This window comes from Saccoglossus kowalevskii, chromosome 11 (assembly GCF_978046115.1).
Source record: "Saccoglossus kowalevskii chromosome 11, keSacKowa6.1, whole genome shotgun sequence".
Lineage (NCBI taxonomy): Eukaryota > Metazoa > Hemichordata > Enteropneusta > Harrimaniidae > Saccoglossus > Saccoglossus kowalevskii.
This window is the reverse complement of record NC_140651.1, coordinates 37,419,836-37,440,081: the sequence shown is the minus strand read 5'-3', so window position 1 is coordinate 37,440,081 and position 20,246 is coordinate 37,419,836. Positions and strand designations below refer to the sequence as shown.

At 37.5% G+C, this 20,246-nt stretch overlaps 1 protein-coding gene across 4 annotated transcripts in view; it reads left to right on the top strand.

The window, feature by feature from the left end:
- LOC100378265 (dystrophin-like) overlaps positions 1-20,246 on the top strand; it is a 322,146-nt gene that overhangs the window by 134,346 nt on the left and 167,554 nt on the right. For all 4 annotated transcript variants that reach the window (XM_085505169.1, XM_085505170.1, XM_085505172.1 and 1 more), the window contains 3 exons: positions 15,758-16,054; positions 16,943-17,030; positions 19,999-20,240. In XM_085505169.1, the coding sequence (XP_085361295.1) occupies positions 15,758-16,054; positions 16,943-17,030; positions 19,999-20,240 (627 nt within the window). The remainder of the gene's footprint in view (positions 1-15,757; positions 16,055-16,942; positions 17,031-19,998; positions 20,241-20,246) is intronic.

Genomic DNA, 20,246 nt, shown 5'->3' with positions numbered 1-20,246 from the left:
GCATCAAAGAAAATAATTTGCATGCAGTGAAAAAAAAATCATTCACGACGTGCAACGTTTGCCATGGCAGCAGTTGTTTGCAATCGTCTGCCTTCGTTTAGATCATAAACGGACTCAATACTTGTGGTCTATGATCGATCAGCTGGTATTTTAACCACCAGAAATGAAATACTTTGTAACAGTTGTGAAAAGTAAACAAAAACGATGTTGGTTAGTGGTATGAACGTAATTATTTTTGTATCATAAGTCAGTATTACTGAAAATTATGGTTTATTTTTAGCTCCGCTGTCGACTTTGTCGAGCGGAGCTTATCATATGAGTGATTGTCCGTCGTCGTCCGTGTCAATGTTTTACTTTTTCGACTTCTTCTTGAAAACTACAAGCCTGAATGTTTTGATACTTGGTGTATATGTACCTTGGGTAGACCTCTTTTAGGTTTGTTCATTTCATGTTGATATCTTCAATTCTCTAATTTTGGTGAATATTTTTGGTAAAAAGTGATATTTTCGACTTCGTGTTAAAAACCGCAAATCCAATTGCTTTGATATTACATATATAGGTACTACATGTGGACCTCTCTCAGATTTGTTCATTTTGTAATGATATCTTTAATTCTCTAATTTTGGTGAATATTTTTGTCATTTTTGGTAGAAAGTGATATTTTCGACTTCTTGTTAAAAACTGTAAGTCTGATTGCTTTGATATTACATATATAGATACTACATGTAGACCTTTCTCAGATTTGTTCATTTCAAGATGATATCTTCAATTCTCTAATTTTGGTGAATATTTTTGTCGTTTTTGGTAGAAAGTGATATTTTCGAATTCTTGTTAAAAACTGTAAGTCCCATTGCATTGATACTATTCATATTGTTCATTTTCTGATGATATCTTCAGTTCTTTAATTGAAATGTGCATTGCTAACAGCGGAGCTATCTCAGCCGATAGGCTGCTTGTTTAGTCCTTAGGCTGAGGGGGTCCCCGTGTGCATGAGAGGCCCCCTAAATTTCTCTTCATATTTTTGAAGTACACCATGTGGCACATCAAAAATGTTTGGGTAGACTTTGGGTAACCCGGCAATAACCGAGAAAATTACGTCATAAGCTACGCCCATTGGCGCTCTTTTGGAACTGATATTTAGGGGTAGGTATAATATACTGATGGATGGTTAGAGATGTGAATGATACACACAGATGAACTTCAACTATTTATTCAGTGGGCAGCCATTACTGGTTGCTAACTCTAAAGGTATATTGCATCATGGGTAGAGGGGGCAAAGGTCAGCAAAGGTCACGACCTCTACAATACAGAATACTACATCCCTCCTCTTTTCAAATTACATGTATATCAACCGAAAATATGGATATAGGCAGTATCACCATAAAATAATGCTACACTAGTGTCCTTAATGTCATTAACTTAACATTGTTAACAAATTTTGAATGTTTTAAACGAGAAACACGATATAACACTAACATTGTTCAATTTGAAAATGGAATAACATTTCCCACAATTTAACTCTGAAAACACTGGAATTATATCATAATGTCAAGAGTTAATTATCGAGAACTTCACAGGGATCAGGAATGAAGTTAGGTGACAATTTATTGGTTTTTGTATTTTTCAACAGCACTTTGTCACCTATTTGTACAGAACTGCTGGTTGCCTGGCGCTTTGCTTTTCAACAGCACTTTGTCACCTATTTGTACAGAACTGCTGGTTGCCTGGCGCTTTGCTTTTCAACAGCACTTTGTCACCTATTTGTACAGAACTGCTGGTTGCCTGGCGCTTTGCATCTGCAGATGTTTTCCCCACTAGTTTTCTTGACCAGTCACGATCGCGGATTTCCTCATTTATAGTAGTACCCTCACGACGCAACTTGGGTAATTTCGATCTCATCTCGCGACCGAACATTAAGTAATAGGGCGTAGCTCCTGTAGTTGCCTGAGGAGTAGAGCAGTATGCGATAAGGAATTTTGACAGTTCCTTACGCCAGTCTTTCGCCTCTACTTGTGCTATCCGTATGGCTTTCATTAACGTACGATTTTGCCTTTCTACCTCGCCATTAGCTTGTGGCCATAGTGGTGTTGTGGTTCTATGTTCGATGTCATTTTCGTCCAGGTATGCTTCAAACTCATCAGATACGAGTTGTGATCCATTGTCAGTTCTTAATGTGTGGGGTACTCCAAATCGAGCGAATATTGGAGTTAAAGCTTCAATGATTTTGGTACTTGTAGTTGACTTTAATATGACTACCTCGTAATAACGACTGTAATAGTCCACGACAACGAGTATATGCTCTCCGGAGGGTAGTGGACCTAATAAATCAGTGCTACAGTCTTGCCATGGTCCACTCGGTGGTATTACGCGAGACATTGGCTCCGGAAGTGAGTATTCGCCAACAACTTGGCAACCGTGACATGTTTTACATATTTGTTCCACGTCTCTATCCATTTTCGGCCACCATACTTTTGTGCGTAATCTATTTTTCATTTTCACAATGCCTTGGTGCCCCTCGTGTGCCAATTCTAAAACGCGACTCCTCGAAGAATACGGAATTACGATTCTGGTACCACGTAGTAACAATTCTTCGAAAACACCTAGTTCACTTTTCACGTGTAGATACGATTGTATATTACAATTGTTCCAGTCTCCGGTTCTGACGCATTCTCTAACGCAGTTTAGTTCAGAATCATCACTCGATGTTTTTCCAATTTCCCTGGCTGTCAACGCAATCGGTACACTGTTATCAATGACAACACGTACGTAGTCGTCATTCTCTCCTTTATCACGATGTGTTTGTGAATTTAGTCTTGACAACGCGTCTGCTATGTTAGTCTTTCCCGGTCTATAGACTACTTTCAAATTATACGCTTGTAGTCTTAGTACCCATCGCTCTATGCGTGCTGATGGTTTTGATTTTCGCGAAAATATGCACTCTAACGGTTTGTGATCAGTTTCCAACTCGACTTCTCTTCCGAAGACGTACATATTGAACTGCTCACAGGACCACACTAACGCTAGTGCTCCTTTTTCGGTCTGACTATATCGATCTTGCCTCGCTTGCGTTCGTTGGGGGTTCTGCTTCTTGAATTGCAGCAACTTTCTCTTCACTAGGGTTTATCCCCCTCCGAGTTATTTCATGTCCAAAGAATGTCAGTTTCGATAACCGGAATTTACATTTACTGGGATTCATTGTAAGTCCGACTTGTCTCACACGATTCAACGCTGCGAATAACCTCTCGTCGTGTTCCTTGATACCATTCCCATATATTATTACATCATCTGTCATATTTGCAACACCGGCACAGTCACGAAATACATCATGAATTATCTGTTGGTATTTCTCGGGTGCCGAATTAACCCCAAACATTAGCCGGGTGTATCTATATAGTCCACGATGTGTCGCAAACGTAGTAATATGTCTGCTCTCCTCACTCAATTGAATTTGATGAAATCCCCATTTGAGGTCAAGGCGGCTAAATACCGTGCTGCCATTAAGTCATGGAGCAGTTCTTCAACAGTAGGAATTGGTTGACGTTCTCGTATGATTGCCTCATTGGCTCGCCGCATGTCTACGCAGATACGCACGTCACCGTCGGGCTTTGGTACAACTACCAAAGGCGAGACCCATTCAGTCGGTCCCTCTGGTATCTCCTCAATAATGCCCATTGACAGTAGTTCATCCAGTTTTGCATCAACTTTCTCTCTTAAAGCATATGGAATTCTACGTACTGATTGAGCAATTGGTTTTACAGACTTGTCTATGTTGAGTTTCAGTTCGTAGTCCTTTAGAAGACCTACACCACTGAGTATGTCTTTATACTCGTCATGGATATCTTTATCTGTATATTTGTCAACCACATTACTGACATGTATCGGTCCAACACATAGTAGGTTAAGTATTTCCGCAGTTTCTCTGCACAGCAAGGTTTTCCCTTCATTTTGTATGACAACAAAGTCTGTTACACATGTATAATTATTTGGCGATACAATTTTGGTTGTGAATGTTCCTAATGTTGGTACAGGATTTGCACTACCATATGCAAATAACACTCGGTTGGTTTTACGCGAAGTACACTGTATCCCTTCGGATTTCAACCATTCCCACGTAGATCTCCCTACCAAGTTGCATGTAGCTCCTGAATCTATTAGTACATTATCCAAATCCACACCGCCAATATTAAGAGATGTGGTCCCTTTGTCTGCACTATAACCATTTTCCATTGTGAAGGCGTAATCAGGTTTCGGAGGTGGTTTATCCTCCAGTTGGTCGCATGTACTCTCAATGTAGTTGACATTGTCTCTATTTTGGCCTCTGGTGCTGCCCCTTCCGCGACTGTAGTTTCGGTTTGGCCTCCACATTGGACCGGACTGTTTCTTTGAGCATTTACGCTGGAAATGTCCGATTTCACCGCATGCTCTACATTTTTGTCTTTTGGCTGGACATGCTGCATCTTTGGCAAAATGTCCGACTCTACCACAATTAAAACAGGTTTTGCTTTTCGTCTCCTGGTTATACCCTCGCTGGTTGGGTTTCTTCCCACTGCGTATTGCATTAACTTGTACAGAGTTCTTGTCGTCTTCCATTGCCTGCATTTGTGAATTCACAGCCTCTTGTGCCCGTGCAATTTTCAACAAATCTGTCAGGGTAGCATTTTCTCTCTCAAGAAATTTTCGACGCAAATTTGGTGCATGACATTTATCAATAACTTGATCTCTAATGTATTCATCACCAAGTTCACCAAACTCACAAGTTGATGCACGTTGTCTGAGCCTACATACAAACTGGTCAACAGTTTCATCACTGGCCTGGCAAATTTGTCTAAACATGTGTCTCTCAAACGGTACATTTGTTTTGGGTATAAATTGATTGTTTAATACTTGCAGAGTTTCCTTGTAATCTTTCTCTGTATCTTCGCCTACCAAGGTGAAGTAGATTTCTTGTACTTCTAACCCAGCTGTATGCAACAGTAATGCTCGTTTCTGTGAATCAGATGTTACACCTTTTCCCACCAAATACAATTCAAAGGCTCTCCTCCATCTTTACCATCGCTGAGAAATGGAAATTGGGTCCTCTTTGACATCAAAACTTTGTAGGCATCCAATATCTATAGGCGCCGTATTCACCACAATAGCTGCTCCGTTTCCTTCAGCCATTTTCAATCATCCACAGTCAGTTTTCACTCAAAATTGGTTTGGTAGGTTCTCTTGAACTTTAATCCTCGTCGCCAGATATAATATACCGATGGATGGTTAGAGATGTGAATGATACACACAGATGAACTTCAACTATTTATTCAGTGGGCAGCCATTACTGGTTGCTAACTCTAAAGGTATATTGCATCATGGGTAGAGGGGGCAAAGGTCAGCAAAGGTCACGACCTCTACAATACAGAATACTACAGTAGGGGAAACATAAATCACTGTATTTTTTTGACAGTATAAACCATAGATCAATAAACTACCCCTTGAAATGTTTGTATTTGAGTACTCTATTCATTCAAATAATCATTATGCAAATTAGAATGTTAATGAGATCTTTAAAGGTCAAAAGGTCACGAAAATCCAGTTGGAGTGAAAATTTGACCGTTTCTTCAAAAATACCCTTCCAAATCATAAATTCATCTATTTTGACATTTGTGATGCATGGAAATGTTAGAAGAGATGCTAATAATCAATTTGATACATCTTTCAGGTAAATTTATGCCAAATTACAGTCATGATATTAATTGAAAAATTCCCTAACGCTAGTGTTAAACAGTATATGCATAAGCGTAGTGTGCAATCTTGTTTGTGCCTTCTATTAGCCATTAAAATGTTTGCCACACTTTTGAAATAAAGAAATCATTATTCTCATGGTCTTTGGCTTCAATCTTTGCAAGAGGGTGGGAAAACAACAAATATCTTTCAAATTCTTCGGAGGCAAAGTGCTGCAGAACCTGATGAGAGAAACATCCTTAACCCCCTTGCTTTGGAAATTTTGTTTCAATGAAGGTAAGTCTTTCAGTTTAAATTTTCCCCAGAAGATGGTGTTAATATCTTAGTCTGATAGGTGACACCACACAACTTCTTGGTTTTAGGAGCAGATAATCAGATAATGCTTTGCGCAAGGAATCATAAGGAATTGTAAAAATTACCATAATTGGAATCTATCCCCATCCATATGAAGCTTTCTAATAACTAAAAAAAACTGGTTACATTGCAAAAATGTAAGTATTTCTGGCTTTAAAAGATCAAGTAATTAATAAACAGTTCAGGTTCAAAGCATGCAGTGTACGAACAGATCATGTGCTTACAGGTACCTGGTAGGCCACCATGTGCCAATGCTTTGTATGTGTAAATGTATGTAAGATGTAAACAAAAACAAATAGCTGTCCATTGTATCCTGTAATGTATGACTGTTCCCTGATGTTCTTACAGTAGTAGACATCTTATGATTTCATTTGGTCAATTTCAGGGAATGACAGCACATACCTAAAATGGAGGCTGGCACTAGTAGAGTGAAACTGTTGCCTTCCCCAGCAGAATCGCCTTCTGTTGAGAAATGCATTATTTGCCAAACAACAACGTCTGAACCAACCATCAGCAACCCAAATGGTAGGAAACTCATACGTGAAGCTGCAGACATTCGGAAGGACTCTGTCACCAAAAGACTTAAATTGCTTGGTGATCACGAGGAACATTTCGTATATCACATGACAAATGACTCTTACAAGAAGTACACATTGCGAAAAACATTAAATTTGATAACAGAAAAAAGGAAAAGAAGTGATCAGTCACCCTTAGCCGAACAGCGTAGAGTGCGATCACGGGGTTTACCCCGTTCTCATCCTAGTCCTCATTGTGACATCTACAGCCAAAAATGTGTAGTATGTACGCATGTCAAGCATAAAAATGTGTACGAAAAATTTAGAATTTCAGAAACAGATAGGGCTAGGAAATTCTTAGAAGCTACTGTATTTCTACAGGATGATGTATATAGTCGCACATGTGATTTACAAGAATATTTCAGCAGATTATGCCACTGAAACTCACCTAGTGGATCAGGACCTTCTGCAGGCTGTAAAGTCAAAGGATCTAGCTTGGTCTCATGCTCGATTAGACTTGTCTGAAAACCAAACCTCCGTCAATATCAAACCGACTGACCAGACTATGCCAGCTTGAAGAGAAACCAATGCTGTTTTATCTGAGAAAGACATTTCCCAGAAGAGAGTAAGTTTCCTCCCAGTTCTCCCATACCCCGTGACACAGTATGATACAGTCTATACTGCCCTAAAGAACATCAATGGAATACTCCAGCACCTTGACCAGTAGAAGCTACCCGTGGCATGTGATGAGGGTGTCTACCACATAGCACGTGAAATCCAGTTGATTCATCCAGAGGAATTTCAAGACACTGTGCTATGCATGGGATCCCTTGGCTGTCTAGGGAAATACCTGAAAGGAAGTGGAGCAGAAAGCATCTTTGTAGAGAGTGCTAAATGGACTAAATGTTGTTGACTCTGTCCTTGGTGGATAGAACTACAGCCGGTCATTGAAAGGATTGCAGTTATTGAAGGAGGCATTATTGCTGTTACAGTGGGAAGCGCTTTTCAAGGAAAGTGACAACCTAGAGATGCACAATAAAGAGCAACTGGATATGTTGGTGGACCTAAAAATAAAGGTTGCTTCATCAAACAGAGAAAGTTCAGCCACTTTTCAGAACTTTCAGGAAAAGAGCTGTGATCTCTTCAGCAACTTTAACCAATTCAATGATCATGCAAGGAGCACTAATGAAACCTTCAAGTATTGGGACACATTCATCCACCTAATTCAGCAAGTTGAAAACCTTGTTCGCGCTGACAGAGATGGAGATTGGGCATTACATCTCCAGGCTGTTCAGACCTTGCTTCCCATCTTTGCAGCCTTCGATTCAACAAATTACCTAAGATGGTGTTCTTTATACCTGGAGGATATGCACAAGCTACCAGAGAAAGCACCAGCCGTATATCAGGCCTTCGTTGATGGTAAATTTGTGGTGAAGAGAACACACGGGAAGTTCAACGCAGTAGGTGCTGATATGGCTTTAGAGCAGACAATCAATAGGTCGCAAAAGAGTGCATCTGGAATCATTGGCAACACAAGGAAGAAGAGATTTGTGGCAATGTGGGAGCTGATATACCATGAAATGTTGGCCATTAGCAATTTATTCCGAGAGTTAACAGGGGTCAACAGCAGTCTATCCGAAGAACATGCTATAAGTAAAGCAGAGATAACATCAGGGGAGCTCAAAGTGCAAGCCATCATTGCTACAATAGAGAAGAATAAAACCCCATTTCGGCTAGTTCCTGAGCAAGTGAAACTTTACAATATCCTCACCCAAAAAGTTATGTCTGACGAAATCAGAAGCCAGTTACTGTCGGTGATGGAAATTGGGACCAAGGCATATGAATCTCTGATGAAAGAGCGCTTTGTTGTGAAGTCAGTGAGGTTCTCAGCAACAATTCATCGGACAAACCTGAAGACATTTCTAAGCATTCATAAACCGGAAAAGGAAAGCAAAGGAAAGTCATCTAAGGGAAAAAGAAGGAAGATGCCCAAATGAGGCGCTCTATTGAAGTGGCACGTGCCAGAGGAAGGACCATGGAAGAGCTATTGCAGTATGATGTTTCCTCCACCTCATACCTGTTTGATCCGGAGGGACTGATGAAAAAACCTCAAAAGTGTGCACTTACCCAGGATCTAGAGACAAAACTGATAGACGAGGATGAAAGAGTTCCCAGAAAAGACTACTTGTATAGCTGATGTGATGGCTAACATAAGGAAGATAAAAACAAAGGGTATTCAGACCTTTGGTGAGTTTTGTGAACAGTTCCTGAACTACATCACTGTGGTTAGTCGGGGGTCAGACAGACTGGATTTGGTGTTTGACTCCTATGTTGAGGGTTCAATAAAAGATTCAGAGAGAAATCGCCGTCAGAACAAAGCCCCCATTGAAATGAACTCCATACTTTACGACACACCTTTACCCAAAGAAATGGACAGATTCTGGACATCCAGCAACAATAAACTAAAACTACAGATGCTACTTCACACTCAGGCCATGACGCGTGGAATAGAGACACCTTCCCCAGTTTATGTTGTGGCAAGTTACTTTTCTGGTGCATCTGAAAGTGCTGCATGCAAGGGCATCATGGATGGCAATTCTGCTGAAATACCAGACCTGTGTTCTGATGTAGAAGAGGCCGATGCTCGAATCATCCCCCATGCAAAGCATGCAGTGAGTAGTGCAACTCAACGTATTATTGTCTTGTCTGGTGACACAGATGTGCTTGTTCTTTTCATGCACTACTGGGATATTTTCAATTCTGAGGGTCTGAGGGAACTTTGGATTAGAGCAGATGTTGGGGATTCTACAAGATACATTCCAATTCACACACTAGCACCAAGAATCGGAAAGAACCTTTGCTATTTGCTACCCTTAGTGCATACATTGACTGGCTGCGATTATACCAGCAAAGTGGGGACAAAGCATGCAGCCTTGAGCGCGAATCCATTGGAGTATCTCAGTGCTTTGGATTCTGCATCAAGTTGTACTGATGATTTTACAGCATCCTGCGAGGCATACTTGGTCCAAGTGCTTAAAAGGAATACCACGTGCACAACAATGGATCAACTACAGGACTACATTTACCACACAGAAAAGAGGTCTCCTTCGATCAGCTTCCCCCAACTAGCCATGCAGTACAACAGCACATCCGTAGAGCCTATTACGCAACTTATGAGATGGTGACATTGTTACACCCCCATAAGCCAACACTTCTGAATCCAACTGCCTTTGGCTTCAAGAATACAGATGAACTTTTGCTGCCAATTAAAGGCCAGATACCAATTCCTGAAGAGTATACAATCCTCTGCAACTGCAAGTAATGCAGCAATGACAGATGTGCCTATCGCAAAGGTGGACTTCCTTGCATAAGTTTCTGCAAGTGCCAAAGTCTCCAGGGAGATGAGCAAAGTGTACAATGCAAGAATCCATCTGGTTCAATTCACGGTTGAAATCTTGGATAACTCACTGTGTATGACTGCATCTGTGCAGTGTGAAATCCTTAGTGATAAAGCACATGATACATGTAAGGTATGGGTAAAATCAGCATGACTATTTGGCTACAAACATGGTTAACATGACATTGCATCCAATACTGTTCATAATTGCAAAAATCCAGTTTGAAATGGTTAAAGTGGCTATGGGGATAATACGTTGTCACTAATTAATGGAAGAATGGATATATACACTTTAGTACAATGTCATGTACTTGTACACTATAATAGTAACATTACAGTGCACGATATCCAACTACTACATTTTTCAATTTATATTATATAATGTTCCCTGGCATAGAAGGGCCTAAAATGGATATCAAAACAATCAGTAGCATCTCTTCTAACATTTCCATGCATCACAAATGTCAAAATAGATTAATCTATGATTTGGATGGGTATTTTTAAGCAACAGTCAAATTTTCACTCCTACCGGATTTTAGTGACCTTTTGACCTATATGACCTCATTAACATACTAATTTGCATAATGATTATTTGAATGAATAGAGTACTCAAATACAAACATTTTAAGGGGTATTTTATTTTTCTGTGGTTTATACTTTCAAAGATACAGTGATTTATGTTTCCCCTACCCCTAAATATCAGTTCCAAAAGAATGCCAATGGGCGTGGCTTATGACGTAGTTTTCTCGGTTATTGCCGGGTTACCCAAAGTCTACTCAAACATTTTTGATGTGCCACATGGTGTACTTCAAAAATATGAAGAGAAATTTAGGGGGCCTCTCATGCATACGGGAACCCCCTCAGCCTGTGGATTAGTTTTAAATTAACGCCAAATTTTGGTAGTCCATATTGATCTTAATGTAGCGGGAAGGGAAATTCTTTTTTTTTCTTGATTTTCCAATAATTGATAAAACGGTTACTTTGTACCTTAATTCATCATCCCAGCTTTTCGAAATTTCGGAAAGACCAGTGCTCAAATGGTAACACTACTACCGTTTTGTTAATATTTGCATAATGTTTATACCATGTATATGTATACTACCGGTAATACTCTGTTGTTGATGATTCTGAACGGGTGACAAGCTTCCTGTCGCAAACAATGCATATTTATCTAACGTCCATTGTCAACATTGTTATAGTCAAGACTTCGTCTGAGAAATCGTTTCATTTTCTATATTCTATTTTAATAACACCATCTTACTAACGTAATGGCGTTAAAAAAGAAAGAAAAGATGCCAGTGACAGACGAGGCAAAGACAAATCTGCAACTCAGGGTCATATTTACTAATTTAGACTTGCCTGCAGCCTGTTGTGATTACGATGCAAAATTACAGGACTTTCGCGCTCACCCTTCGTTTATGCAATTTATATTTATTTGTTAAGAATTTTTCATCGGAATCGCAACAGATAGCAAGCACGTCTTGGTCATATTATGACCAACCTCGCTAGTGGTTCGAAAGGGACGATTAGGCTGAAATATTTGCATCAACGTGAGAGTTTCAACTATTTAACCGATGACGACACCGATACGTGAGGCCGGTGATCAGACGAGAAAGTGAGTACAGGAAATCTGTTGCTCGTCGACATCGACCAAATAAACAAAGCCATCATTTCTGTTTATGCAGAGAGTGTGCACTCATCTAATTTTCCGTTGACACTGCCGTTTTACTACCGTAGTAGTTTTCCATCTTCAGCAGTAGTTTCAATCCATTCACACAGCTTTACGTTTTCTCTCTTTTTTTTTTTTATACGATATTGATTGCCTAGAAACAGTTTGACCCACTACACGCTTTATTTGGGAATTTAAAGTGATGAATATAGTCATAACAAATTATACTTGCTAATGACAAAAAAAAAAAAAGTAACACCATGTGCCCCGGATCGTGTGAAACGTACTTCGCGCTCTACTCGCTTTGAAACTGCCGCCTATGCTAACGAGCATAGTTGCGGACGAAGCCTTACAACTTCAAGATGGCGTTAATGTTACCAGTTTCCTGATGTTACACCGTAATAAGGCACCCAATACCAACATGCATGTGTTTTGTAACCCCTCTCATCCCCTCCGAGGGATGTTATACATGTTAATAAATCAATGTTAAATACTTGCTGATTACCGAACCGTGCAGCATGTCGTCGGTAAATACTTGTTTACCGTAGTTTGCGAGCAGTCGGCGAAATAACCATTTAAAGCGAATCTAAATGCGGCCTTAATTTATAGTTGTGTATTTTCTAAACTGTATTCGAAATAAAATTGCAGTGGTTTAATTTTGTTTTAATTATAACTGTAGTTTGGATATGCATTTGAAGTGCTTGCAATTAAACACCATGGAGGCCATTCATGGAGGGGAATAAATAACGAACGAACATATTTAACATCCGGGTACTTTTCAAAGCTATGACGTTTTAGTATCTGATCGCATTCGTATACGCCATTGTACATAGCCGTTCATGCTGCCAGGCATTGTGTTCTACTAATATAAACTCAACTTTAATATGCACAATGTGCTTTTTAGAACTTGGGTTAGAGCATTATGTGTTTGAACCACAGTATTCTGAGAGTGGAAGCCCAGTTTCGTTAAAGTACCGTACTTCCCTGATCGTAAGCCCCTCCCGAGTATGAAGCCCATCCCTCTATTTTTACTAGGTATTTATCGAGTTGAGGGTATTCACGATGATAAGCCGAGAGTGTTTTTACTGGGCGTTGACGATATTCTTTAAAATATGCGTGTAAAACGTGGTTTGCATCCTTTCTATTCTGTCATTTACTCAGGATGAACCCCGATGTTGCAATACTGGTGTAATCCATATTTCTTTGAGTAGTAGCCTTCGAAAAGCCAAAAATGTGATCGTTAAGTCATGTACCTGGTTATTGGGCATGGTTTACTTTGAGACTATCATAAAAGGCCTAGGGTTTGAAAGATATGACATGTTGGCGACCGTAAAAGGTGTTTAAATTCTTCCTCCACACTAAGTTAACCGTCGTTTATATTTCGGAAATTGTGAATCGCCAGTATTGAAAAAATCATCGTTGTTTCGTAGCAATCACCGCTATATACAGATCGCATTTTAACATTGCGGTAATTCACTTCCACATTGCGTTAAAAAATCATCGTCAATAATCGGAAATTTCATCATTACGACACATCATTTTGATTGGTTAATGAAAGACATGAAAGGAAGTTGATTCAGGTCAAATCGTGCTGAAAAACCTCATGGTGGAAAATTGCTTTGCGTCGACAGTTTGCGTACGATCGAAAACATACCAAAATGAGAGATAATGATAAATGTCTTCGGCTGTTTCCCCACAGACCCTACCCTTTCTTTCACCGTAAATTCAGACGGTATGTAAATCATATTGTAATAAAATGTGTGTGTTTTTTGTGAACATGTTTGTTAGCTCCGCTGTCGACTTTGTCGAGCGGAGCTTATCATATGAGTGATTGTCCGTCGTCCGTCGTCGTCCATGTCAATGTTTTACTTTTTCAACTTCTTCTTGAAAACTACAAGCCTGAATGCTTTGATACTTGGTGTATATGTACCTTGGGTAGACCTCTCTTAGGTTTGTTCATTTCATGTTGATATCTTCAATTCTCTAATTTTGGTGAATATTTTTGTCATTTTTGGTAAAAAGTGATATTTTCGACTTCTTGTTAAAAACCGCAAGTGCAATTGCTTTGATATTACATATATAGGTACTACATTTGGACCTCTCTCAGATTTGTTCATTTTGTAATGATATCTTTAATTCTCTAATTTTGGTGAATATTTTTATCATTTTTGGTAAAAAGTGATATTTTCGACTTCTTGTTAAAAACCACAAGTGCGATTGCTTTGATATTACATATATAGGTACTACATGTGGACCTCTCAGATTTGTTCATTTTGTGATGTCTTCAATTCTCTAATTTTGGTGAATATTTTTGTAATTTTTGGTAAAAAGTGATATTTTCGACTTCTTGTAAAAAACCAATAGTCTGATTGCTTTGATATTACATATATAGGTACTACATGTGGACTTCTCTCAGATTTGTTCATTTTGTGATGGTATCTTCAATTCTCTAATTTTGGTGAATATTTTTGTAATTTTTGGTTAAAGTGATATTTTCAACTTCTTGTTAAAAACTGTAAGTCCGATTGCTTTCAAATTGATACTATACATATTGTTCATTTTCTAATGATGTCTTCAGTTCATTGTGCATTGCTAACAGCGGAGCTATCTCAGCCGATAGGCTGCTTGTTTCTTAATTGTAATTAATTAATTGTTTCAAAAATAAGTATTATTTTCCCGAGCCCGGCGTGATGAACGAATAATTTTTAGCTCCGCTGTCGACTTTGTCGAGCGGAGCTTATCATATGAGTGATTGTCCGTTGTCGTCGTCCGCCGTCGTCGTCCGTGTCATTGTTTTACTTTTTCTACTTCTTCTTGAAAACTACAAGCCTGAATGCTTTGATACTTGGTGTATATGTACCTTGGGTAGACCTCTCTTAGGTTTGTTCATTTCATGTTGATATCTTTAATTCTCTAATTTTGGTGAATATTTTTGTCATTTTTGGTAAAAAGTGATATTTTCGACTTCTTGTTAAAAACCGCAAGTGCAAATGCTTTGATATTACATATATAGGTACTACATGTGGACCTCTCTCAGATTTGTTCATTTTGTAATGATATCTTTAATTCTCTAATTTTGGTGAATATTTTTGTCATTTTTGGTAAAAAGTGATATTTTCGACTTCTTGTTAAAAACCGCAAGTCCGATTGCTTTGATATTACATATATAGGTACTACATGTGGACCTCTCTCAGATTTGTTCATTTCATGTTGATATCTTCAATTCTCTAATTTTGGTGAATATTTTTGTAATTTTTGGTAAAAAGTGATATTTTCGACTTGTTGTTAAAAACCAATAGTTCAATTGCTTTGATATTACATATATAGATACTACATGTAGACCTTTCTCAGATTTGTTCATTTCGTGATGATATCTTCGGTTCTATAATTTTGGTGAATATTTTTGTCATTTTTGGTAAAAAGTGATATTGTTGACTTCTTGTAAAAAACCAATAGTCTGATTGCTTTGATATTACATATATAGGTACTACATGTGGACCTCTCTCAGATTTGTTCATTTTGTGATGATATCTTCAATTCTCTAATTTTGGTGAATATTTTTGTAATTTTTGGTAAAAAGTGATATTTTCGACTTCTTGTTAAAAACTGCAAGTCCGATTGCTTTGATACTATACATATTGTTCATTTTCTAATGATGTCTTCAGTTCTTTAATTGAAATGTGCATTGCTAACAGCGGAGCTATCTCAGCCGATAGGCTGCTTGTTTTTTTTCAAATTTATAATCAATATACATAACTTGATAAATACAAACACCAAATTAGGCTCTATTTAGTTCCCCTTTAAAACTGAACATTTTAAGCCATGCTGTGTACTCTTACATCGATCGACCATTGAGATTCACGCTTTTCGACCATCCAACCAATGGGAATCGTGCTCTTCGCAGAGTAACACTGCGATACCTGTCGTTGAGTGCAATAATCAACATTCAGTGAGTCGCACAATCGCGTCGCAGAGTTAGTTTTTAGACCCCCATACATACCTCAAACGTGATGTAAATATTCAGGAAACTAGGGGGTTGACCATAGTAACATGTGTTTTGTTATCATGTTAGGTATGAATTTTGCTGCGATTTTATTGCAGATATCAACTACTCCTTCCACTTCTACAACCAGTACAACCTACACTGATAGTGGTAAAACAATTACAGAAACAATAGTTACAAAAACTGTTACAGAGAAAATAGAGTCAAGTAGAAGATTTGATGAAGAAGTTCCTCCTGTTAAGAAAGTGTTGGTTGATTCCCAATTAAAACATGAATTTGATGGTGAATTGGGTACATTGATAGCATGGATGGATGATACTGAGAAAAAGTTAGTTTCTCCACAGGCTGTCTCACCAGAAGAAGAGGATACTGAACAACTTAAAATAGTTTATAATGTAAGTATATACATTGTATATACTAAAGGATAATATATTACTGACATATACTACGTTAGCAAAAACACACTATTGACATATGCATAACTGGTCACTTGTTAGCTCTGCTGTCGACTTTGTCGAGTGGAGCTTATCATATGAGTGATTGTCCGTCGGCGTCCGGCGTCCGTGGCAATGTTTTACTTTTTCGACTTCTTCTTGAAAACTACAAGCCTGAATGCTTTGATACTTGGTGTATATGTACCTTGGGTAGACCTCTCTGAGGTTTGTTCATTTCATGTTGATATCTTCAATTCTCTAATTTTGGTGAATATTTTTGTCATTTTTGGTAAAAGTGATATTTTCGACTTCTTGTTAAAAACCGCAAGTCCGATTGCTTTGATATTACATATATAGGTACTACATGTGGACCTCTCTCAGATATGTTCATTTTGTGATGATATCTTCAATTCTCTAATTTTGGTGAATATTTTTGTCATTTTTGGTAGAAAGTGATATTTTCGACTTCTTGTTAAAAACTGTAAGTCTGATTGCTTTGATATTACATATATAGATACTACATGTAGACCTTTCTCAGATTTGTTCATTTCGTGATGATATCTTCAATTCTCTAATTTTGGTTAATATTTTTGACTTCTTGTTAAAAACTGCAAGTCCGATTGCTTTGATACTATACATATTGTTCATTTTCTAATGATACATGTATCTTCAGTTCTTTAATTGAAATGTGCATTGCTAACAGCGGAGCTATCTCAGCCGATAGGCTGCTTGTTTTATGTATTTAAAACCACACATAGCTTTCATCTCATGTCAACGTAATAATACAACCTTATATTAATTCCTTGTCTTCAGTAATATGGTAAACATTATTTTATTTATTGACTGCAGACATTGGAAAGGGATCTTAGAAACAGAAAAAAGAAGAAAGAAAAAATAACAGAACTTGGTAGCCAGTTGATTGCATCAACTAGATCAGGTACAAAAATATACTGTAATATTGTCACCAGTGCTGGCCCAGATGGCAATTATGTGCACTGTGACCATGTGACATTGTGGTGTGTCAGCCCAAATCAATAACTTTGTTATTTGCTATTAGCTAGTGTGGGTTGTTAATGTTATAACTAGTCAACTGTCTAGAGGTTCCAAATATAAAGCTGCCAAAACATACTTTCACCTATTGTGTGGGTTGCATTCAGACTTTAATTTAGTGGGCAAGCATGTGGAGCTGTATCATCAACATCCCTTCAACCAATTTCATCTGGTGGCTATTTTAGTTTTTAAAAGATCACTAAAATCATGTATATTGACATTTTGGAACCTGATCTGTGGCATGTGTTGCCCGACTAACTTTGAACTTTAGTGGTAATGTAATTGAGTTAGGGAAACTAATGAGTAATGTGATTTAGGGAAATTGATGAGATATGTGAGTGATAGAATCCAATGAGTAATGTGAGTTAGGAAAACTGATGAGATATGTGAGTGATAGAATCCAATGAGTAATGTGAGTTAGGGAAATTAATGAGATATGTGAGTGATAGAATCGAATGAGTAATGTGAGTTAGGAAAACTGATGAGATATGTGAGTGATAGAATCCAATGAGTAATGTGAGTTAGGGAAATTGATGAGATATGTGAGTGATAGAATCCAATGAGTAATGTGAGTTAGGAAAACTGATGAGATATGTGAGTGATAGAATCCAATGAGTAATGTGAGTTAGGGAAATTGATGAGATATTTGAGTGATAGAATCGAATGAGTAATGTGAGTTAGGAAAACTGATGAGATATGTGAATGATAGAATCCAATGAGTAATGTGATTTAGGGAAATTGATGAGATATGTGAGTGATAGAATCCAATGAGTAATGTGATTTAGGGAAATTGATGAGATATGTGAGTGATAGAATCCAATGAGTAATGTGAGTTAGGGAAATTGATGAGATATGTGAGTAATAGAATCCAATGAGTAATGTGATTTAGGGAAATTGATGAGATATGTGAGTAATAGAATCCAATGAGTAATGTGATTTAGGGAAATTGATGAGATATGTGAGTGATAGAATCCAATGAGTAATGTGAGTTAGGAAAATTGATGAGATATGTGAGTGATAGAATCCAATGAGTAATGTGATTTAGGGAAATTGATGAGATATGTGAGTGATAGAATCCAATGAGTAATGTGATTTAGGTAAATTGATGAGATATGTGAGTGATAGAATCCAATGAGTAATGTGATTTAGGGAAATTGATGAGATATGTGAGTGATAGAATCCAATGAGTAATGTGAGTTAGGGAAATTGATGAGATATGTGAGTGATAGAATCCAATGAGTAATGTGAGTTAGAGAAAATGATGAGATATGTGAGTGATAGAATCCAATGAGTAATGTGAGTTAGGGAAACTGATGAGATATTTGAGTGATAGAATCCAATGAGTAATGTGAGTTAGGAAAACTGATGAGATATGTGAGTGATAAAATCGAATGAGTAATGTAATTTAGGGAAATTGATGAGATATGTGAGTGATAGAATCCAATGAGAAATGTGATTTAGGGAAATTGATGAGATATGTGAGTGATAGAATCCAATGAGTAATGTGATTTAGGGAAATTGATGAGATATATGAGTGATAAAATCCAATGATTAATGTGATTTAGGGAAATTGATGAGATATGTGAGTGATAGAATCCAATGAGTAATGTGATTTAGGGAAATTGATGAGATATGTGAGTGATAGAATCCAATGAGTAATGTGAGTTAGGGAAAATGATGAGATATGTGAGTGATAGAATCCAATGAGTAATGTGAGTTAGGGAAAATGATGAGATATGTGAGTGATAGAATCCAATGAGTAATGTGAGTTAGGGAAACTGATGAGATATTTGAGTGATAAAATCCAATGAGTAATGTGAGTTAGGGAAAATGATGAGATATTTGAGTGATAGAATCCAATGAGTAATGTGAGTTAGGGAAATTGATGAGATATGTGAGTGATAGAATCCAATGAGTAATGTGAGTTAGGGAAAATGATGAGATATGTGAGTGATAGAATCCAATGAGTAATGTGATTTAGGGAAATTGATGAGATATGTGAGTGATAGAATCCAATGAGTAATGTGAGTTAGGGAAAATGATGAGATATGTGAGTGATAGAATCCAATGAGTAATGTGAGTTAGGGAAAATGATGAGATATGTGAGTGATAGAATCCAATGAGTAATGTGAGTTAGGGAAACTGATGAGATATTTGAGTGATAAAATCCAATGAGTAATGTGAGTTAGGGAAAATGATGAGATATGTGAGTGATAGAATCCAATGAGTAATGTGAGTTAGGGAAATTGATGAGATATGTGAGTGATAGAATCCAATGAGTAATGTGAGTTAGGGAAAATGATGAGATATGTGAGTGATAGAATCCAATGAGTAATGTGAGTTAGGGAAACTGATGAGATATTTGAGTGATAGAATCCAATGAGTAATGTGAGTTAGGAAAACTGATGAGATATTTGAGTGATAAAATCCAATGAGTAATGTGAGTTAGGGAAAATGATGAGATATGTGAGTGATAGAATCCAATGAGTAATGTGAGTTAGGGAAACTGATGAGATATTTGAGTGATAGAATCCAATGAGTAATGTGAGTTAGGAAAACTGATGAGATATTTGAGTGATAAAATCCAATGAGTAATGTGAGTTAGGGAAAATGATGAGATATGTGAGTGATAGAATCCAATGAGTAATGTGAGTTAGGGAAACTGATGAGATATGTGAGTGATAGAATCGAATGAGTAATGTGAGTTAGGAAAACTGATGAGATATGTGAGTGATAGAATCCAATGAGTAATGTGAATTAAGTAATTGGTATGAGTTATAAAACATTTGTTTTAATGGTCTGATAGTTACCCAACATATAGCTTTATTTAATTGATATTACCATTATATTTAAAGTTGGAGAAACACCTGATGTGATTGAACAAACTTTGGAAAGTTTTAATGAGCGATGGGAAGATGTGTGTACACTTCTAGAAGAAAGAAAACTAAACATGGAGGAAGCTTCATTGACAAAAGAATTCTATGATGTGTACAATAAAGTCGATGAACTATTAAAATCAATTGAGAAGTGTTTGAATGATGCAGAAGCACTTGGTGAAGATCCACATAAAATAAAACAACAGATTGATCAGTGTCGGGTAAGA